A 22,957-nucleotide genomic window follows, 5' to 3' on the forward strand; every position below is an offset into this window, starting at 1 on the left:
CCTTCTGAGTCCAGCTGGGGGGTGGGGGCGGGCGCGTGTAGCAGCAGGGTAGGGGCAGGGTGGACAGCAAGAGGAGGCGAGGCAGGGCATTCCTGGGGGCCCCCCAGCCCAGGTCTCGGGACCAGGTGGCTGGACCCCAGTCTGAGGCTCTTGCCCCACCCTGGGTCCAGCTGCCATGCCTGGGGCTGCGGCCAGCCACCTCCACACCGCCCACGTCCACGGCCCCGGGCCAGGTCTGGGCTGGAACACACAGGCACGCACACACACACCACCACGGCCCCAGAGCCTGGGAGCAGCAATTGTCTTAGACAGAAAGGCTTTATTTCTTTTAATGAAATGATTTAGGACATAACTCAATGTTATAAAAACAATCATCTCCCTTCTTGAAGAAAACCTCCCTGAAAGGCTTCGTCAGAGACCCCTGGGTCCAGCAAGCCAGGTGGTTCTCACGGCTCTGAGGGTGGGCAGGCTGACACTGTTCTGAAAACCTTCTACTGGCCCAAAACTTTGTTCAGGTTATCTCTGCCCCCTCCTCCGGCCCCCCATAACATCTTATGAAAAATTCAAATGAACTTTTGAGCCAATCCAGTGGAACACGAATGCTGCAGGGAAGGCCGACTCCAAACCCCTTCTCCTTTCACAAATGGGAAACCGGCGCTCCGAGGGGAGAAGGGTCTGCTCAAGGCCACTCGGCATCAACAGCAGACCTGGGACCCCCCGCCCCAACCCACCTGCCTCTCTTTCCCCCAGCGCTCATCCTCTGGGCCGCTGGGGGCAAGCTGGGTGCCACTGCTGAATGCTGAGTAGCGGGACAGCCTCAGCCTTCACCAGGAAGCGTATCTGGCGCACAGGGTCCAGGCAGGCTCAGGCTTCAGGGACAGAGACCCAGAGAAGCAGGAGTCACAGCTCACCATCCCATCGCCCGCCTCAGGCCAAGCGTTCGCCAGGGCCAGCTGTTCCCGCTTCTGACACTGAAAGCCTTTCTGTGCCTTTGCTTCCATTTTGCGGATAAGCAGTCTTGGCAGGCAGGTGAAAACGGCTTTTTGTCTTACGGAAAGAATAATGGTTACTTAATATAAGCAGCCTGGGTGGGCCAAGTCTTCCTGGATGTGGGGTCCTCTGAGGGGGAGGAAGATGACGTATCCTCGGGGAAGCCAAGAGGGGGCTTCTGATCTAGGCGACCTCACGGGGGCTTTCCCTTCCCTGGCACTCCCGGTTCACCAGGAAGGGGTGGATGAATGTCAGGAGAGTCAGCAGCACCAGCATTAAGTTCACCTGGAGGGTGAGGGGTAGTGAGGCCAAGTCCACCACCATGCAGGGACCAGAATCCCGCCTGGAGGGTGAGGGGGCAGTGAGACCAAGTCCACCATCATGCAGGGACCAGAATCCCACTGGGTTTCTCCTCTGCGTCCCACTCAGACCTGACGGTGCCCTATGGGATGGACTTCGGGTGACTTTTCGTTCCACCCGCCTAGGGCAGGGCAAGGAGGAATGCTGTGCCCATTTCACAGGTGGAGAAACTGAGGCCTGCAGAGTCCCCGACAACCTGGGAGGCCATCCACATTAACCCTTTGGCTTCGAGTATCCCCGCCACACGATAGGTTCTCCCACGGACCCCCGTTGGAAAAGCAAGACCCAGGACGTAGCCATGTGCAGAAACGTTCCCGCGGGAACCACACCTAGGGCACCCCGGCCAGGCTTGGAGACTGACAAAGTCGCCCCGATCTGAGTCTAAGGCCAGGGTCCCCACCCCCCAGTACTCACGTATAATGGGTCATTCTGGAGGGGGCCTTTGATGAGGGTGAAGAGGGGAAACTGCAGCAAAGACACGACGGCCGACAGGGCCATCACGAGTCCAAACAGCTTCCCGAAGTGCTCTGAGGGGAACCTGCGCAGGGGCGGGCAAAGGAGGTTCCAGCGGGCTCTGGGGACCCTCGCTCCCCGGAGGGGCCTGGCTCTGGTGGGTCTTGGTCAACCCCCTGCTCCCATTCCCCTAGTCTAAGCCAGCTGGCACTTACTCACACCCACAGGGCCCCCCCTTGACCTCTGCTGGAACACAGAGATGGCCCCGCGCTCGACCGGGGAAAACAGCAGGGCCCCAGATGCAGGCTGGGCCCCAGGAGGTCTCAGGAAAAAGACACAGATACATCCACCATATGCTAAATGATGCATGCCCCAGCAGAAGCAGCAAGAATAATGACTTCCCTGCTGGTCTAGTGGGTTAAGACGCTGCACTTCCCATGGAAGGGGTGTGGGTTCGATCCCTGGTCAGGGAACTAAGATCTCACAAGCAGTGTGGCAGGGCCAAGAAAATATCCGCCCCCCCCAAAAAAAGAAGAAGAAGAAAAGTGCCACAAGGAAAGAAAAAGCTTTCTTTCTGTTCTTCCCTGGGAGAGCTACAACAGAAGTGGGCTTTGGAGGGTGAACAGGAGTTCGCCAGGCAGATCACAGAGGCAGAGGGGAGCAGACATGGAGGGCATTCGTGGATATGAAGGCTATGCCCCTCCCACAGCCTCCAGCGCACCTCCCCCTGCATCTGGGTCTCCTCCCCTGACTTCTCCGCCCCCAGCAACCCCCACCCCCCACCCTGTCCCGGGGAATCCCCCATCAGGGAGCGCACACCAAGCCCACGTACGCGAGCGTGAGGAAGGCCGCGTTGCACCCGTACAGGAAGGAGCGGCTGACCACTTGCAGGATGAAGGTGGCGTATTGCAGGGGCAGCACCGGTATGGAGGCGCAGACGGCAAAGCCCAGGCTCAGCAGGGACGTCAGGGTCAGGGAAGGCACCACCGAGCGCAGGGCAGTGGCCTTGGCCAGGGCCCCTGTACCGAAAGGGAAACAGGAGGCTGACAGGACGCCCATGGGGCGGGGGCCACACTGACCCCTTCTCTCCATACACCCCACCTCCAATCCATCAGTACACGTGGATAACTCACTTCCTAAACATTTGGAGGAGACTCTTGAGAGTCCCTTAAACTGCAAAGAGATCCAACCAGTCCATCCTAAGGGAAATCAGTCCTGAATATTCATTGGAAGGACTGATGCTGAAGCTGGAACTCCAATACTTTGGCCACCTGATGCGAAGAACTGACTCATTGGAAAAGACCCTGATGCTGGGAAAGATTGAAGGCAGGAGGAGAAGGGGACGACAGAGGATGAGATGGTTGGATGGCATCAGTGACTCAGTGGACATGAGTTTGGGTGGACTCCGGGAGTTGGTGATGGACAGGGAGGCCTGGTGTGCTGCAATTCATGGGGTCGCAAAGAGTTGGACACGACTGAGCGACTGAACTAAACTGAACCAAAACACCATTCAAACATGTACCCATGCCTCCATCCCCAGTGATTTATCCTAATCACAGGCCAGCGTCAGCCACTCACAGATGATCACAACCCACAGCCAGATACTCCGGGCAGGACCATGGGTTCCAGCGAAAGACTGGAGGTGTCCAAACCGGCAGCAGGAGGGGAGTGACTGTGGCAGAACATGACAGAATGAGGCAGCAGACAAAGGCCGAGGGCTTGCCTGGGGGCTCAGGGGTAAAGAAGCTGCCGCCAACGCAAGAGATGCAGGTTCGATCCCTGAGCCGGGAGGATCCCCTGGAGAAGGAAATGGCAATCCACTCTAGTGCTCTTGCCTGGGAAACCCCATGGACAGAGGAGCCTGGCAGGCTGCAGTCCACGGGGTCACAAAGAACCGGACACGACTGAGCGACTAAACAAGGACAGTCGCGGAAGGATGGAGCCCCGCCGAGGGGCCGTCCCAGGACCGAGCCACACAAAGCAGGCTGCGGGCAGAAGCCTGCAGGCTACCGCCTTTTACCTAAGAAAGGGAAACTGTTCATGCAAACGAGTTTGTCTTTTAGGGGGGAAAAAAATCAAAGCAATTACCGCCTTTTACCTAAGAAAGGGAAACTGTTCATGCAAACGAGTCTGTCTTTTAGGGGGGAAAAAAATCAAAGCAATTACCAAACGAGGGCAGGAAGGGAGGCCAGGGGACCGAGGAGGAAACAAATGCGGTGGGCCGGTTCCTGTTTCCTACTTGTGGCTTCGGAATAATGTCAACGTTTGATACAAAAATGTCCTTAAAAATTAAATCAGAGTAATAGGAAGAAAACAAGCAAAGGCATTCCCCCCCAAAAAGAAAAAAAAAGAAATCCAACGAGATGAAACCAACGAATGCAACTTTTTCTATCAAGTTGCTGACTCTTAAAATACCATAATTTTGACGGACAGATCCTAGGGGACGTATCTTCAGAATGGGAATGGGGGAAAGGAAGGTGCACCAACAGTCAGCACTGGCGCTGTTATTAGTAACAATTGCTAAACCAGTAATCATGCATGAAATATATTTTTAAAAGACTATATATAGAATATATATGTATGTGTGTATATATATAGTACACAGTATATGTACATATAGTATATATGTATAGTATTTTAGGAACCATGATTTTCAGAAGAAAAGAGATACAAATGCAAAAATCAAGTAAAATTTGAACTAAAATATCAGTATTAGATATTCATGATTTATTTTCTTTTCATCCAAAAAATTATCTGTATCTTACCTCTGAGGACTAAAAGCCCTGAGAGCCCAGGAGAATTAGAAACCCCAGCATCCAGACTGCCATCGTTAAACACCATTTCTCATTCAATGGGACCCAGGACTGTTTGAAGGGATGGGTGGTTTCGGGTCTGGGCCAGGAAACCTACCCAGTGAAAGGGACCCGAGCCCTCTCCAAAACTAACTTCCTGTAAAGGACACAGATGCTTGACTGGTCATGCTCCCAGGGGTCAAGGATGAGGGAGTCTGAACCTGAAGAAGGATCGTCACAGAGACGGACTGAAACACGTCAAATATACTTAAAATAAGATTTCAAAAGAGAAACCATGAGTGGTTACCCCTGGGAGTTGCTTAGATACCAACTCACTTTTCTGAAACTAGAAAAGAGGAGGAAAAAGTGTCCACTGCACATTCATGTCTGACTCTTTTGCGACCCGGTGGACTAGCCCGCCAGGCTCCTCTGTCCATGAGATTCTCCAGGCAAGAATGCTGGAGTGGGCTGCCACGCCCTTTCTCCAGGGGATCTTCCCGACCCAGGGATCGAATCTGGGTCTCCAACACTGCAGGTAGATTCTTCACCATACGAGCCACCAGAGAGGCTCAAACAGAGGAAAAAAATATGCATTTATTTCCGGGTAAACAAAATAGTTAATATAGTTTGTCGTTCTAGAGAAAGTTTTAGCTATGAAAAGCAGAAGGAAAAGAGAGTAATAGAAATTCTCTGTTTTGCAACCCTAATAAAATCATGGGTCTAGGCATCAAGCATCAGTAGCAGCAAGGCCTGAGCTGATGAGAACCTTTCACAACGGGTGGATCAGACTGACAATGTCTGAGTGCACGGATCAATCCTAACATCGTAAGAACAAGGCAACAGGTACCCAGGGTCTGCAGATGAGACCTCGGAGGAAGCCCACGGCTCCACCTCTCAAGTTATTCTTGCCAAAAGATACCAAACTGAGGCTCCGATCTGCCTGTTTACAGACAGAGCCCAATCAAAAGAACGTTTAAAAATGACACGAAAAGGATGCCAAATGCAAAATGTGGGAAACCTGACCAGACAAGTAACCCAGTCCGGTCAGTAAGTGAACGAAGCGGAAAAAGGGGGTGGGGGATAGAGACTTACTATGCTGTGGCCCCTGTATGGATCCGAATTTGAACAAACAAACCAGTGACAGAAAGACTCAGATGAGACCGTTAGCGAAATCCGAACTGGACCACATGAATGAACAGATGACACTGAGAAATTATCGGAGGCTGTCTCAGGCGTCATAATGATATTCCTCCCGGTGATGCTTCACTTAAACAGAAGAGGCCTTACTTGTTGGCACTACATACTGAAGTGTTTACAAATAAAATGATCTGATGTCTGAGGTTTGCTTTAGAAGCGGCTCAGAGAAGCGGGGCGGGGGAGATGAAACTCCAGGGGTACCGGCAGTCCCTGGGTCCAGCGGTTAGGACTCAGCGCGCTCATTGCCATGGCCAGGGTCCAACCCCCTGGTTGGGGAACCTAGACCCCACAGGCCGTGTGGCTTGAGGCTGAAACAACAAAATGAGCAGGCCGCCCTGTCCGTCCGTTCTTGTCCCAGGATCAGGCCCCAGCTCCCTGGCAGGACGCCGCCTGCCCTTTCTCCCCTCTCCCCAGCCCCCGCCCCAGCACGCCCTGTGCCTGAACCACCTACTGGGGCTCCTCAGCTTCCTCAAGGTTTCATTCTCTTTCACCACCATGAACAATGACCCCACTGCACCCCTGGGCCACTCCCCCAGGCCCTCGCCTTCATCTTGCCACTTCTTACTCTCCCTTTAGGAGCTCAGAGGCCGCTTCCTCCAGGAACACACAGCGTAGGTGCCCTGCTTTGTGTGGCCACAGCTCCCTGCAGGTTTATTTCGGGGGCCGCAAAGCTTGACTACTTGCATTTCTCTACTCTCTAGACTAGAATAGCGTGAGAACAAGGACGTAACTGTCAGGCCTGTTACCGAATCTGAAACTATGGCTGGCACATAATTGGCACTCAGTGACTAGTGGGTGGATGGATAGATGGGTGATGGATGGATGGTAGATGGATGGATGGATGCATGCATGATGAATGGATAAAAGGACAGATGATGCATGGAAGGATGGATGAGTGATGGATGGATGATAGAAGGATGGATGATGGAAGGATGGATGGGTGATGGATGGATGATAGAAGGATGGATGAGTAAAGGATGGATGAGTGATGGATAGATGGGTGATGGATGGATGAGTGATGGGTGGATGGGTGATGGATGGATGGGTGATGGATGGAAGGGTGATGGATGGATGAGTGATGGATGGATAAAAGGACAGATGATGGATGATGGATGGATGATGGAAGGATGAATGAGTGAAGGATGGATGAATGATGGATGGATGAGTGATAAGTGGATAAAAGGACAGATGATGTATGGATGTATGGATGAGTGATAGATGGATGATGGAAGGATAGATGAGTGATGGATGGATGGATGGATGATAGATGGACGGGTGATGGATGGATGATGGAAGGATGGATGAGTGATGGATGAATGAGTAAAGGATGGATGAGCGATGGATGGATGAGTGATAAGTGGATAAAAGGACAGATGATGGATGGATGATGGAAGGATAGATGAGTGATGGATGGATGGATGATGGATGGATGGGTGAATGGATGGATGAGTGATGGATGGATAAAAGGACAGATGATGGATGATGGATGGATGATGGAAGGATGGATAAGTGATGGATGAATGAGTAAAGGATGGATGAGCTATGGATGGATGAGTGATAAGTGGATAAAAAGACAGATGATGTATGGATGTATGGATGAGTGATGGATGGATGGGTGATGGATGGATGAATAAAGGATGCATGAGTGTTGGATTGATGAGTGATAAGTGGATAAAAGGATAGATGATGGATGATGGGAGAATGATGGATGGATGAATGAGTGATGGGTGGATGGGTGATGGATGGATGATAGAAGGATGGATGGGTGATGGGTAGATGAGTGATGGATGGGTGATGCACAGATGATGGAAGGATGGATGGGTGATGGATGGATGATGGAAGGATGGATGGGTGATGGATGGATGAGTAAAGGATGCGTGAGTGATGGACTGATGAGTGATAAATGGATAAAAGGAGAGATGATGGATGATGGGAGAATGATGGATGGATGAATGACTGATGGATGGATGGGTGATGGATGGATAAAAGGACAGATGATGGATAATGTATAGATGAATGATGGATGGATAAATGAGTGATGGATGGATGGGTGATGGATGGACGGGTGATGGGTGGATAAAAGGACAGATGATGGATGATGTATAGATGGATGATGGATGGGTGAATGAGTCATGGAAGGATGAATGAACAGATGCAAGTAGAAAAGGATTTAAGAAAAAAGACGATGGGCGTGGACGTAAACAAAAACCTCCCGCACGCTGGCTCCCTGACCCTCTGGAGTGCAGGGCTCACCTGTCCTTTTCGCTTCCTCCTGGTACTTGTGTTTGAGTCGGTCCATGAGCAGGCCATTCCAGGGCGCACACAGCACTCCGAAGAACTGAGTCACAGCAAAGGCGTTTGTGTATGTGCTGACTGCAGGGGGCAGAGAGGGGTTGGGCGGCGAGAGCTCTTCAGGACTGCCTTCCAGAGGAAGCCACCCACCCGCCCCTGCCCTGCCTGACCCTCCAGCCCACACCTCAGGCTCAGACCTCCCTCGAAGCACAGAGCCCTGCTGAGCTCAGCGCCCCACCACGTGAGGTGCCAGGTCCCCAAAGGCGATGCACAGAGGGGCTGCCTCCCGGCCCCCCACCTACCTAGCGCACTGTCCTTGCTGGCCAAGTTGTTGAGCAGGGAGTTGAGGGTGCCGATGAAGAGGTAATGCCACAACTGTATCACAGACAGCCACACCACGTGCCAGGCAAAGCGCCGAGAGAAGGTGTGGCTCCAGAAGGAGCCGGGTGCCTGCTGCTGTCCCGGGGTCTCTGATGAGGGGGAAGAAAATTCGGGCAAGAGCTACTATTAAATTGGGGGGGACTGGATGCACAGGTCTTACCGGGAGAGCCCGAGCTCTGAGCTCACCTGTTCTTCACCCCCCCCCGGACTCTCCGAGGGCAACACCCCCGCCTCCATGCAACATCCCAGCCCCACTGCCGCGGGGGCACGGCTCTCCCATGCTCTGCTGTCCACTATCTGACCCTTCACACTGGGATGCTTCTCACACTACCAACCTTCCCGATTCTTCTCAGGCAGGATGAGGAAAAGACAGGCAAGGAGAGGAGAAAGTCAGAGGCGACGTACAGGATGGCGGGGACATCAACGATTTCAGCAGCTCGGCACCCCCTCCTCCTCTTTCAGCACCAGTCTCCAAGTCTCCCACGGAAACCTTCCCCGCCCTGATCTTCACGGTCCAGGTGAGCCCGTGGACTGAGTGCTCTGAGCCTCACCCCAGGCTGCCCAATGGGACCGTTCTCCTCGAGGGGCGGAGTGGCGAGGATTTGACCCTGGGGTCCCCAGGGGTATCCTGCTTCGGCTCCTCCTGGATGTGGCCTGGCAAGCGCACTCCTCCCTTCATTCGGTGAACTTCCCAGGGTCTTATTCTTGTTTCTACCTCAGCCGGCAGAGCTCTGGGACATTTGTAACCCAGGACCCAAAACAGACAGAAAGGCGAGGCAAGATGGAGACGGGGCAGTGAGACAGGGCTGACCCACGGGACCTGCAGATACTGGACAGATAAGGCACGCTTAGGAGTGGGCGGGCAAGGCAAGGCGAAGGGTGGAGACTGAGCTCTGGGGAACAGGGCTACGGTGCGCTGGGGATGGAAAGGAGAGATGAAATGAAACGGGTTGCCCCTCTCTGGACCCTCTGTAGGCTGAGGGAGTCAGAAAGATCCTACAGGTCTCTTTGCCACCTGACCTTCTCTGGCCCTGAGTCCCTGGCAAAGCTCTGGAGGTGACAAACCACGCTGGCCGCAGGGGAAGGCCAGTTTCTTGGGGGGGAAATGAGTTAACCAGCAGGTTTCACCTTTCTTCGGGGAAAGGAACTCCTTAGACTGCAGCTCCAGCTTTTCGGACTCAGCTTCCTTCTTGTCTTCCTCTTGGGGGCTGTCTCTGGAGCAGAGACTGTGGAAACAGAAGCTCTATCAGCCCAAGCCAAGGACTGAGAGCTGAGCCTGACACACCCGTGGGATGCAGGGAAAGGAAATGGTCCCTCTCACTGCACACTGGAATCACCTTTTCACAGCCCCAGCGCTGGCGTCCAGGCCCAGACCAGCTGAGTCAGAAGGTCTGGGCGTGGAAGGCAGGCTCCCGTTATCTTTTTTAGAAACATCTCCAGTTAATCCCAGCAATTCTAATCTGCAGCCACGTACGGGAGCAATAGAAGGGTGGGAAGCGTAGAACAGACGTGGGTTCAAATCCCAGTCCTGCCTCTTCCTGGCTGTGGCAACGTGGCTCAGACCTAACTCTTCCGAGCCTTACTGTTCTGATCTGGAAGATGGATATACAGATACGCAGCCGAGTACTACTGTGAAATGAAACCAGAGAGCATGCCAGGCTGCCAGAGAGTAAGCGAGCCGCCAGCAAACGTCCCTGGCACCACTGCTCGTACTGAGCGGACGCAGAGATGGTCCCGTTTCTTCATCTGCTTTCTTCTCTACCCTTTGCAAAGGAACTTGGCAGCTCTGTTTCCCCAACCCCTGAATCTGGGCTGGCCTCGTGAGCGTCTTCAACCAGGACAACCCATCAAAAGTGACGCACCAGGCCTCCCTGGGGGCTCAGCGGTGGAGAATCCGCCTGACGATGCAGGAGCCACAGGTTCAACCCCTGATCCGGGAGGATCAATGTGCCGTGGAGCAACTAAGCCCGTGTGCCACGACTATGGAGCCCGGGAGCCACAGCTCTGAGACCTCAGGCGGCAGTTTCTGAAGCCTGTGTGCCCAAGACTTTGTGCTCCGCAACAACAGAAGCCACAGCAGTGAGAAGCCCGCTCTCCACAACCAGAGAACAGCCCATGCAGCAACAAAGACCCAGCATGGCCAAAACCCAACAATAATACATAAATTTATTAAAAATAAATAAGTAGTGTGCCAATCCAGCCTTAAACCTGAAGAAAACTTGCGTGTTGCTGCATGCTCTTGGAACCCTGAAACCAAGAAGTGAAGAAGCGCCAGCCAGCCTGCTGGAGAATGCGAGCCACGTGACCCAGATATCCTCGCCACCCCAGACAAGCAGACAAATCCCCTGTGAGTAAGGCCATTAGGCCAGCCGGCCCCCGGCTAGCCCTCCAGACGATCGCAGGCATAAGAAGTCCTGTCAAGAGCAACTAAGTAGCTCCCTGATCAGTAAAAGTAGCCAGCTACCACTAAACTTGGGAAGATAATAAACACCAAAGGTTTTAAGCCCTTAAGTTTTGGGATCGTTCGTTACGCAGCAGTAGCTAACTGATACATCCTTGGTCCAGTCCTCCTGTCCAGAGACAGGTTTCCTCTGCCCTACTGTAACCACGTCCGTCCCAAACCCGCTTCCCACTCCAGGTCAGAGGAGGGGCTCTGGCCACACCGTCCCCAGCTCACAGTCCTTACCCGTAGCGGTAGTTGGTGGGCAGCGGGTAGGGGATGTGCCCCCGGGGCATCAGGAGGAGAGTGCGCCCGACATGCCAGGCACTGCAGACAGAGATGAAGATGAAGGAGGCCTTGATGGTGACGCCCTGTTCATAAAGGAGCTGCAGAAGCAAGAGGGGAAGGTCAGTGTGACACTCACGTTCACACCAGCACCTCACGACGTCCGAAAGCAGGACGCAAACCCGCGTCCCTCTAAGGACGAACGGGTAACACCTGTGGCATGCACAAGAGAACAGGGGTCAGTCTTAACAGGAAGGGAACCCCGCCGCCTGCTAAAACGAACTTTGAGGACATGATGCTACATGAAATAATACAGTCACAGAAAGAAAAAAAACAGTATGTGATTCTACTTCAGAGGTACCTGCAGTAGCCAAAATCACAGAAATAGAAATTGTAACGGTGGTTGTCAGGGTCTAGCAGGAGGTGGATGGGGCGTGGGGAGTTATTGCTTGATGGACAGTTTCAGCTTCACAGGGTTGAGAAGAGTCTCAGAGATGGGTGCTGATGATGGTTGTACAGCAGCATGAATGAACTCAATGCCACTGAGCTCACACTTAAGCATGGTGGAGGTGCCAAGGTTCATGTTGTCATAAACTGCATGGTACAACAAGTCCAGGTAAGAATCGGGCTGACAGTTATTTCTAAGAATGAGTCTTGGTCCAGGCTCTTGCCTTCTACGCTAGAAGCTGATTATGGATGCCTGGGGCCCACCCCAAGGCCCAACCAGCAGCAGGGGACACGGGTGATTGTCACCCTCTACCTTGATGATGAGAAAGACCGCCGAGGAGGAGTCAAATGCTCCGTTGTACATGGTGATGATGGTCGAGCGGTGTTTGCCAAACAGGTTCCCGATCTGGAGAACACAGGACCAGCCCGAGTCACTCACTCGCCTGTGAAACACTTCCCGTGCACCCAGCAAGCGTCAGGCCCTTATACGCAGAGCCCCCTCCACCCCAGGAGCTGCCACTCCGGCTGGGGCCCACCCCATCAGAGGCCGCCAAAGCAGCAGGGCTTGCACCTCCCCTGCCCACCCCAAGGTCCTGCCAGGTGCCCTCAGCCAGGGTGGGCTCACACCTGCAGGTTGGTGATCAGGAACAGGATGCCCCCCACGGCAAGCATGGGCATGGCCAGGAAGAGCAGCACAGCTGAGTCTGCAAGCATCCGAGACAGAGGTGGGGTGACGCCACCCAGCAACCCAAACACGGAGCCCCGCACTCTGGGGCTCCCCTCTGCTCCCTACAAGCCTGCGCTCAGGGCCCCGATTCTGGGCAGCCCTTCCAGCACCCTCCAAGGGTCTCAGGGGACTGTCAAGGCTCCCTCACATGCTCCTGCAAAGGGACCCTCCTCCCCATCAAAGATGACCCTTGGTCGTTGGCAGGCTGGATGTTTACCGAGAGAGGCAGGACTCAACCCACTGCCCGCTTCCTTCACTAAATCGCACTTAATCCTTTTCATCTTGACACTGCAGGGGAGAGGAGCCTGGACTGAGCCCACACACCCAGCCTCTAACTCAGTGCACTGAGCTGGACTCTGAAGCTGTGACTCAGTCATCTCATCTGATAGATGGGAACAGTCCCTGCTCTTCTGCCTTCCTAAGGCGCTGTGGGAGCTGAGAGAGAAAATGCCCGGGAACTGCATTTCCTCCGTTCATTAGACTTTGAGCATTTCTTCTGTGGTGGGTGTTTGCCTGGTGTTAGAAATTCAAGATGAATAAAAAGAATTTCTTGCCCTTGAAATGACTGACATGCAAAAAAAAAAAATCACTCCAATGGCTCTGGCAGCTGTTGGGCAAGAAGAGCAAGGCTGAGGAAGAACAGCACCAGGAGCTGGGGCTGGTGCAGCCGCTCAGTCACGTCCGACGCTGTGCAGCCCCGCGGACTGCGCCCTGCCAGGCTCCTCTGCCCACAGGCTTTCCCAGGCAAGAACCCTGCAGCGGGCTGCCCCTTCCTCCTCCAGGGCATCTTCCCGACCCAGGGATCGAACCCATGTCTCCTGCACTGCCAGCGCCCTTTCAGGTCACTGCCTTCTTTCTGTCCACCTTCATGATCTGGGCCATAGGCCGTGCCTGTCTTATTTGCTAAAAAAAAATTTTTTTAATGTGACTCACTATCCAAAAGGAATGTATTATTTTTGAAGGAAACTTTATACTTGGAGTTGCCTGGTGGCCTTGTGGTTAGGATGCCGACTTTCATTGCCATGGCCAGGGCTCGATCCCTGGGTAGGGGACTGAGATCCCACAGTGAAATAGCGAGGGAGCCAAAAAAAAGGGAATCTTTATATTACGAGTGTCAATGAAAAGGAACTGGTGTTGCTTGTTGTGAATGCGTGTGTTAGTCACTCAGTCGTGTCCAACTCTTTGCAACCCTATGGACTGTAGCCCACCAGGCTCTTCTGTCCATGGGATTCTCCAGGCAAGAGTACTGGAGTGGGTTGCCATTCCTTCTCCAGGGGATCTTCCCAACCCAGGGATCGAACCCAGGTCTCCTGCATTGCAGGCAGACGCTTTACAGTCTGAGCTACTAGGGAAGCCCTAACTATAAAAATAAGTACAATGAAAACAGTGTTAATAAATTGTAACTGAATGCAGTTGCACTTAGAATGTTCAAAGCCTGATTTCTGCTCTTGCCAGTGTTAAAATTACCCCAGCCCTATGTGATTTCCTGAGTGAAATCAGAGGCCTGAATGAGAAATAAAAACAGCGTAACATTTCCACCAAGTGATTCAACCTTAACATAGCATATGTGTGCTTCCCAATATTCTCCAAAGTAACTATTATTCTAGTAACTACTGTTCCCTACCTGGAGACACACGGTGAACTTGCTCATTTTAGAGCGTTCACACTCCTTACCATTCAATTTCTGTCTCTGGAAAAGGTGCCTCCCCAAACGCCCTGAAGGTCGGCTGAGGTTCCTTTCAAAAATAGCGTCACTGTGGTCTCAACACTTTTTCCAAAATCAAAAAGCCCCATTTCCTGGGGGAAGGGCAAACTGTGGCTCCAGGGATTCACAGATGGGCGTCAAAACGCAGCCAGCCATTACCTCCACACCCAGCCACGTGAAGCTCACGGCCACGCTGTTAGGGATGAAGCCGCGCTAATGAGCAGAGTGCGTGTTAAATAACTGGCTTGAGGTGCCAGGCTACCTCCTGAGGTCTGTTCAGACAGAAACCTCAGTTGGCCTGTGTTCACTGAACACCAATGCAGACCACCAGCATCGGGCGGCCACCACTCACAGCAGAGCAAGGTGCTCTTACCTCCTAAGCCCCAAAACTGAGCCCCAAGACCTGACTCCGGGGAGAAGACCGAAAGGCATCTGTTGGCCTCTATAAGGAGATGCTGCTAGCAAAGAGCACAGCCAGGGTCCCAGCCCCACTCCCCACTAACTTGCTCTGGGGCCTTTTCTAAGTCTTTGTAAGGGGGTCTCTGACCTCAGTTTTCTCCTCTACACATTCCCCACTTTATTCCCCATGAAGAAAGGGGGGAATAAACCAGACTGGGCATTGAATGGTGGCTCAGATGGGAAAGAATCTGCCTGCAATGCGAAAGACCTGGGTTTGATCCCTGTGTTGGGGAGATCCCCTGGAGGAAGGGAAAGGCTACCCACTCCAGTGTTCTTGCCTGGAGAATCCCATGGACAGAGGAGCCTGGTGGGTTACAGTCCATGGGGTCACACAGATTCGGACACAACTGAGCAACTAAGCATATCACAGCACACAGACCAGTAAAATTTGAAGAGGAAAACTTTTTGACCACCATAGAGTTGTCCGTTTGCACCCTGCTAAGTCAGGATATTTTCAACAATTACCATTTATATTATCGTTTCCTTTCTTTGCTCTTTCTTTGGCCATGCTGCACAGCTTATGAAATCTTAGTCCTAACCAAGGATCACAAACACAAGCAGAAGTGCACACCGGACTGACTGCCAGGGAATTCCCTATTATTTCATTTTTTAAAAAGAGAGAACATTTTAAGACATAACAGAAGGATGCAATCTTTTGAATTAGTTCTTTCTCTCTGAAGCAATTTCTCCCCTGTCCTTATTATTCACACTTATCACTAAGCTGTTTTTAAAGACCAGCAATAATGCCCTCAAGGGCCCTTTCCAGCTCAGAGTCTGTGGATCTGAGTAGTTGTGGGGCCAGTGTCTCCCCCATGAGCCTTCTGCCCCTGCCCCATCCACTGGGTGCCCGAGGTCACATCCCTCCCGACAGCACTCACCTGCAGAGGTGAAGGCTATGATGAGCGTGGCGCTGGTGTAGAGAAATCTGGAACACAGAAGGGGAGACGGAGAATGTCATCACGAAGAGAGAAACCTGGGGGACTCCGCTTGCGACCCGGTGACTAGGACTCGGAGCTCCCAACGCAGGGGCCCAGGTTCAACTCCTGGTCAGGGAACTAGACCCCACGCACCGCAACTAAGGCCCAATGCATCCAAACAAACATTTCTTTAAAAAAGAGAGAAGCGTGGAGGGGCAAGGATGTGTGGAGCCAAGGTCCTCCAACCCAGAAGTCCCAAGGTCCTCCAACCCAGAACCCTTTAAGAAGGGCTCTTAAAGACACCCTAACCCTAACCCTAACCCTAACCCTAACCCTGTGTCTTTAAGAGCCCTTAAAGAAAGACGTTTGTGCCTGGTCTACAAAACCTTGAGTTCAAACGGCTCTTGCTGTGTGACCCTGAGGAAGGTACTACTCTCTCGTAGAAGCTTGTTTCTGTAAAGGAAAGGACTGGACTGATCCAGACCCCAGGCTTAAAGTTCTAAGGTGCTATGATTTCACGACCAAGATCCCAAGGTTACTGGGCTCTCTTAGAAGTCTGGGCATCTCGTAAGGCAGGGGGTAATAAAAACAGGGCTTATGTGTGATATTCTGATTTATGACAAGAACTACATATTTGGTCCCTGTCCCCAGGCCTTGACACAGGGGTTCAATAATTGTATAAGTTCCTGCAAAGAAGACACTACGAGCGTCTTTTGTTCTACTGTTCTGATGAGTTAACTGTGGAGAGGTGGACAAGCCACAATGAGATGCCTGGAATTTCCACCCCTGTGTCCACTTCTCTACAGAGAGGGGAGACAGCTGGAAGTGGACTCAATAATGGATTGTGCCTATGTGAGGAAGCCTCCATAAAATCCCCTAAGTGTGGAGTTTGGAGAGCTCCCAGGTTGGCAAACACCTCCAGGGACCAGGAGGCTGCTGCACCACAAGCCCACAGGGACGCAAGAGTTCTTGGGCTCGGAACCACCACCCACCTGGCTTTGTGTCTCTTCATGTGGCTGTTTATCTGTATCCTTTATCATGCCCTTTCAGACACTGGTCAATGCATCTCCCTGCGTTCAGCGAGCCCTTTCACAAAGAACTGAATCCAAGGAGGAGGTCAGGGGCATCTCAAGAGTTGTAGCTGACTCAGACAGACGTTGTAGGGAACCTGGGGGCCTACCATTGCTTAGGGGGGCAGGCGCGGTCTGGTGGGACCGAGCCCTTAACCTATGGGGTCGGCTGCAGGGCCTCCAGAGAGAGTGTCAGGATTGAATTAAATTATAAGACCCCCAAGGGCTTCCCAGATGGCTCAGCAGATAAAGAATCCATGTGCAATGCACGAGACAGAAGAGACGTGGGTTCGATCCCTGGCTTGGGAAAATCCCCTGGAGGAGGGCATGGCAACCGCTCCAGTATCCTTGTCTGGGAAATCCCATGGATGGAGGAGCCTGGCGGGGTCGCAGAGAGTCGGACACAACTGAACACTTGGCACACACCTAAGACACCCAGCTGGTGCCAGAGAATGGCTTGCCACTTCACTTCTGACACATCTGTTGACCAGAAGTATCTCAGAAGTGACATGTTCTGTGTAAAAGTGGAGGAGCAAACGCAGGTGGGAAGACTGGGTTTTGCTTCACACACTCAAGGCCAGAGAAGAGGGAAAGGGCAAAGGCAGGACAGGAAAGAGGAGGAGACAGGAGACTGGAGCCCAAGAACGACAGAGACGGTCACCCAAGGGCTCAGAGAGCCAAGGACCTGCTGCGCCATCCTGCCACGGCCTGGCCTGGCCGCCATCCAGTCCCTCCAACAGCTGAACGCCCCGGACCTCCAGGGAGACACCACGCTGGGTCCTAATCACGCCCCCCAGGCTGCCGCTTATCACAGAAGCTGGCCAGCTCAGCGGCACCCCTGTGAGCCAGCGTGGCCCTCCTTCTCCTCAACTACTTGGCCTGGGCACCCCCGCGGGAGGGAACCTCAAGTCCCCGCCGCCAAAGACACCCCGGGCCACCGTCCTGCCTAACTTCTGGGAAGTGATGGGGTTGGGGGGAGGCCAGGAGGAGGGTGGCGAGGAGGCACTTGGGTGTGATGAAGACACGGGGTCCCCGGCACCAAGGCAGAGACAGTTCAGTTTTTCTCTGTGGCCACGCCACTCGGGATCTCGGTTCCCCGCCAAGGGATCAAACCTGCGCCCCTGCAGTGGGAGCTCGTCTCATGGGTGTCAGTGGCAACTCTAGGCTTTGCTGGTTTCACAAGCCCTGCCCCAGGCCAGCACCCCCTACGGGAAGCAGTCCTGGCCTTCTGCCCAGTTCAGCACGACCAACGGCCCAGTGTCACATGCAACAGAGAAGCGGGGGGATAAAGGGAAGAAGGGGCTAAGGGAACAGGGAAAGCCGAGACAGGTGTCAACACCCAGGTATGCTCCTGGCGGCACTGCTGGAGCAAAGGTGCCCAGCTGCCTGAGCTGCGGCTCCCTGCAAACTGCGCCTCTGCCTGAGCTGCGGCTCCCTGCCAACTGCGCCTCTGCCTGAGCTGGGGCTCCCTGCAAACTGCGCCTCTGCCCAAAGTCCCCTTGCCCAGCCCTGGCCCGGTGCCCCTGGGACCTACATGGCGATGAGGCGGGCCACGGTGGTCTTGAAACGGTCGAAGATGTAGCCCATGGGGAAGGTCATGAAGTTGATCATGAAGGAGGCCAGGGTGAAGATGAGTGAGAACTGCTCGTCCCGGGCCCTGCAATCTGGAGGAGAGACGGGCCCATCCCAGGAGTCCAGGCAGATGCACCAACCCCCCCACCCGTCCCAGCCTTCCTGGCAGGCAGGCACCCAGCCTGTTCCCAGTCCAGGGCAGCCTCTTCCATCTAGGACAGCCTGCCGAGGGGAAAGTTACCCCTTTCACAGCTAAGCCGTGATGGCTGCTAATCAGCCCTTGGGAGCGGGCACCTCCCTCCCCAGGCACCTCTTAGGTCCAGGTTGAGGGTGGGGGAGGCTGATGCCCCCTTTTTCTCACCATAGAAAGCCTGGCTTTGGGCGGGGGGCTGAGGGGGGCGGGCCTGGAGTCCTGTCTAGCCCTTCTTCCCATCACCTGGGAACCAGATTCAGAGACGGTCCTGCTCCCTTACCATCCAGCCCGGTGGCATTGCCCAGCGACCCGGCATCCGGTTCACACAGCTCCTCAAAGTAATGCTGCTTTTTGAAGACAAACACCAGAGACGTCCAGCCAAAGAGGACACCCGCGAAGCCAAGGCACTCCAGGAGCCCTGTCACCAGCGTGGCCACGCGGAAGGGCAGGCTGCGGCCCTGCATGACGCCAGGGGAGCCGATGCCGCGATCCCACTGCTGGCCTCCGGGCTGTCCAGGCCTGGCGTCTGAGCCCTTGAAGATATTCCTAGGGTCTGGCTGGCTCTCTGGTTTCTGGCTGTTTCAGGCTTGCTCAACACTCATCCACAGGGCTTCTCTGGATTCTGTGAAGTCAGGCGGAGGCTGCTCGCTCCACAGGGTGCTGTGGGCAAGATAGGGCAGACCAGGGGTTCTTTGTGGGACAGAGCCCAACTGCTAGACACAGTTACAAACCTTCTCCATCCCACAGCTGGCAGCAGCTGGGGAGGCTGGAGCTGAGCCCCAGTTTCAGAGCCGCGGCCGCTAAGGAAGAAGCAGTTCTGGGCCAGGCACAGAGGCTGGGGGACCCCACAAAAGTCCTCCCTGAGCCTGCCAGTAACTTGGTTAAGTGGGTCTTCCCAGTTCACTGACCGAAGCTCCGCGAATCTTGTCAGCTTCCCTAGTCACGTGAGCTGATGAGTCACGCCGCTGGCAGGGCTAATGGAAAAAACATCCCCCCAAGCCCCCTACCCCGCTCAAGATCCCCCGCGATCCAAATCTGGGACCCCCAAAACCTCCACCCCCACCCCGCCGCGCCCCTCTTCTCATCACCATCCGCCGGAAAAGCACCCGGGAGCCGCTCCCCGCCCCCACCTCGCTGCCCGCGACCCGCAGCCCCCGGCCCCCGGTCCCCGGCACAGGGTCAGCGCCCTGGGGACAGGGGTGCCCAGTGCTTTGCGCAGCCCTGGAGCGCGCCGCCCCACCGGCCCCGCGCCCCCGGCTCCAGCCCCGCGCCCCCGGCCCCCGGCCCCCGGCCCCGCGCCCTACTGGCCGGCCAGCTCGCCGAGATCCCTAGGCGTGCCGCCGCGCGCCCTCCAGGTTTGCATTCGCGCCGCCCCTCCCCGCCCCTCTCCCGCCCTCCGCGCGCGCCCGGAAGCCCGGGGCGGGGCGGCGGGCGGAGATGCCGCGGTCCCCGCGCTCTCCATCAGTTCCTTCTGCCCCGGCTTTCGCAATCTCGCGGCCTCTTTGACTACGCCCGGGGGCCTTCGCTTCTCGGCCTCTTCTGACCCCAGCGGCGTCTGTTTTCCTTTCTGATCCTCTTTCTCCCTCCCAGCTGCTGTGATCGACATAGTTTTAATGCTGTTGCGCACACGGTCAGCAACCGCCCCCCCCAACCCCGCCGGAAAAAGATCACAAATTCACAGCACACAGAGGACTTATCCGCAGACAGACGAAGGGACACACACACACACAACCGCTTCCTTGGGCTCCATTTGGACCACGTTGGCGGGCACAGGTTACATTTCTTCCCATTTGCCCACCAGCTCGATCCTTTCTCCTGAGTTCATGCTCCTCGCACCGTCAGCAAATCCCAGCGGAGTCAGAGAACTGAAAGCAAGAACTAGAAAGTGCAGATCAAATCAGATCAGTCGCTCAGTCGTGTCCGACTCTTTGCGACCCCATGAATCGCAGCACGCCAGGCCTCCCTGTCCATCACCAACTCCTAGAGTTCACTCAGACTCATGTCCATCGAGTCAGTGATGCCATCCAGCCATCTCATCCTCTGTCGTCCCCTTCTCCTGCCTCCAGTCCCTCCCAGCATCAGAGTCTTTTCCAGTGAGTCAACTCTTCGCATGAGGTGGCCAAAGTACTGAAGTTTCAGCTTTAGCATCATTCCTTCCAAAGAAATCCCAGGGCTGATCTCCTTCAGAATGGACTGGTTGGATCTCCTTGCAGTCCAAGGGACTCTCCAGAGTCTTCTCCAACACCACAGTTCAAAAGCATCAATTCTTCGGTGCTCAGCCTTCTTCACAGTCCAACTCTCACATCCATACATGACCACAGGAAAAACCATAGCCTTGACTAGACGAACCTTTGTTGTCAAAGTAATGTCTCTGCTTTTGAATATGCTATCTAGGTTGGTCATAACTTTCCTTCCAAGGAGTAAGCGTCTTTTAATTTCATGGCTGCAGTCACCATCTGCAGTGATTTTGGAGCCCAGAAAAATAAAGTCTGACACTGTTTCCCCTGTTTCCCCATCTATTTCCCATGAAGTGATGGGACCGGATGACATGATCTTCGTTTTCTGAATGTTGAGCTTTAAGCCAACTTTTTCACTCTCCACTTTCAGCTTCATCAAGAGGCTTTTGAGTTCCTCTTCACTTTCTGCCATAAGGGTGGTGTCATCTGCATATCTGAGGTGATTGATATTTCTCCCAGCAATCTTGATTCCAGCTTGTGTTTCTTCCCGTCCAGTGTTTCTCATGATGTACTCTGCATAGAAGTTAAATAAACAGGGTGACAATATACAGCCTTGATGTACTCCTTTTCCTATTTGGAACCAGTCTGTTGTTCCATGTCCAGTTCTAACTATTGCTTCCTGACCTGCATACAAATTTCTCAAGAGGCAGATCAGGTGGTCTGGTATTCCCATCTGTTTCAGAATTTTCCACAGTTTATTGTGATCCACACAGTCAAAGGCTTTGGCATAGTCAATAAAGCAGAAATAGATGTTTTTCTGGAACTCTCTTGCTTTTTCGATGATCCAGCGGATGTTGGCAATTTGATCTCTGGTTCCTCTGCCTTTTCTAAAACCAGCTTGAACATCAGGAAGTTCACGGTTCACATATTGTTGAAGCCTGGCTTGGAGAATTTTGAGCACGACCCAGATAATCACAATGGTGTGATCACTGAACTAGAGCCAGACATCCTGGAATATGAAGTCAAGTGGGCCTTAGAAAGCATCACTACGAACAAAGCTAGTGGAGGTGATGGAATTCCAGTTGAGCTATTTCAAATCCTGAAAGGTGATGCTGTGAAAGTGCTGCACTCAATATGCCAGCAAATTTGGAAAACTCAGCAATGGCCACAGGACTGGAAAAGGTCAGTTTTCATTCCAATCCCAAAAAAAGGCAATGCCAAAGAATGCTCAAACTACCGCACAATTGTACTCATCTCACAGGCTAGTAAAGTAATGCTCAAAATTCTCCAAGCCAGAAAGTGCAGACCCCCCCAAAAAAAGTACCTCGTATGCCTCCCATTGCAGGGTGTGCCTGCGTGCTCAGTTCAGTCGCTCAGTTCTGACTTTGCGACCCCGTGGACCGCAGCAGGCCAGGCCTCCCTGTCCATCACCAACTCCCAGAGCTTGCTCAAACTCATGTCCATCCATTCGGTGATGCCATCCAGCCATCTCATCCTCTGTCGTCCCCTTCTCCTCCTGCCTTCAATCTTTCCCAGCATCAGGGTCTTTTCCAAGGAGTCAGTTCTTTGCGTCAGGTGGCCAAAGTATTAGAGCTTCAGCATCAGTCCTTCCAATGAGTATTCAGGACTGATTTCCCTTAGCATAATTCTTTGGTGCTCAGCTTTCTTTATAGTCCAACTCTCACACCCATACATGACTACTGAAAAAACCGTAGCCTTGACTGGACGGAAAGATAGCAGAAGCAGAAGATATTAAGAAGAGGTGGCAAGAATACACAGACGAGCTATACAAAAAAGATCTTCATGACCCAGATAATCACGATGGTGTGATCATTCACCTAGAGCCAGACATCCTGGGATTCAAACTCAAGTGGGCCTTAGAAAGCATCACTATGAACAAAGCTAGTGGAGGTGATGGAATCCCCCTTGAGCTTTTTCAAATCCTAAAAGGTGATGCTGTGAAAGTGCTGCACTCAATATGCCAGTAAATTTGGAAAACTCAGCAGTGGCCACAGGACTGAAAAAGGTCAGTTTTCATTCCAATCCCAAAGAAAGACAATGCCAAAGAATGCTCAAACTACCGCACAGTTGCACTCATTTCACATGCTAGCAAAGTAATGCTCAAAATTCTCCAAGCTAGGCTTCAACAGTACGTGAACTGTGAACTTCCAGATGTTCAAGCTGGTTTTAGAAAAGGCAGAGGAACCAGAGATCAAATTGCCAACATCTGCTGGATCATGGAAAAAGCAAGAGAATTCCAGAAAAACATCTATTTCTGCTTTATTGACTATGCCAAAGCCTTAACTGTGTGGATCACAACAAACTGTGGAAAATTCTTAAAAAGATGGGAATACCAGACCACCTGACCTGCCTCTTGAGAAATCTGTAAGCGGGTCAGGAAGCACCAGTTAGAACTGGACATGAAACAACAGACTGGTTCCAAATCGGGAAAGGAGTACGTCAATGCTATATACTGTCACCCTGCTTATTTATCTTATAT

General features: G+C 53.3%; 1 protein-coding gene across 2 annotated transcripts; it reads right to left on the reverse strand.

Moving 5' to 3' along the window:
- Positions 1 to 315: 315 nt before the first annotated feature.
- Positions 316 to 19,675, reverse strand: SLC43A3 (solute carrier family 43 member 3). Of its 2 annotated transcripts, none has more exons than XM_055547160.1 (13): positions 19,585 to 19,675; positions 18,561 to 18,940; positions 18,050 to 18,179; positions 15,407 to 15,453; positions 12,265 to 12,341; positions 11,951 to 12,043; positions 11,152 to 11,291; positions 9,594 to 9,691; positions 8,387 to 8,554; positions 8,046 to 8,165; positions 2,636 to 2,822; positions 1,765 to 1,888; positions 316 to 1,047 (listed from the first exon to the last, which is right to left on the reverse strand). In XM_055547160.1, exons 2-13 carry the CDS (start codon positions 18,742 to 18,744, stop codon positions 928 to 930), a joined length of 1,488 nt encoding a protein of 495 aa, XP_055403135.1. In that variant the 5' UTR covers positions 18,745 to 18,940; positions 19,585 to 19,675; the 3' UTR covers positions 316 to 927. The 2 variants fall into 2 exon arrangements, with proteins under 2 accessions (XP_055403135.1, XP_055403136.1); XM_055547161.1 differs by having other exon boundaries at positions 316 to 1,275.
- Positions 19,676 to 22,957: the final 3,282 nt, after the last annotated feature.

Source organism: Bubalus kerabau, chromosome 15, assembly GCF_029407905.1.
Source record: "Bubalus kerabau isolate K-KA32 ecotype Philippines breed swamp buffalo chromosome 15, PCC_UOA_SB_1v2, whole genome shotgun sequence".
NCBI classification, from domain to species: domain Eukaryota; kingdom Metazoa; phylum Chordata; class Mammalia; order Artiodactyla; family Bovidae; genus Bubalus; species Bubalus kerabau.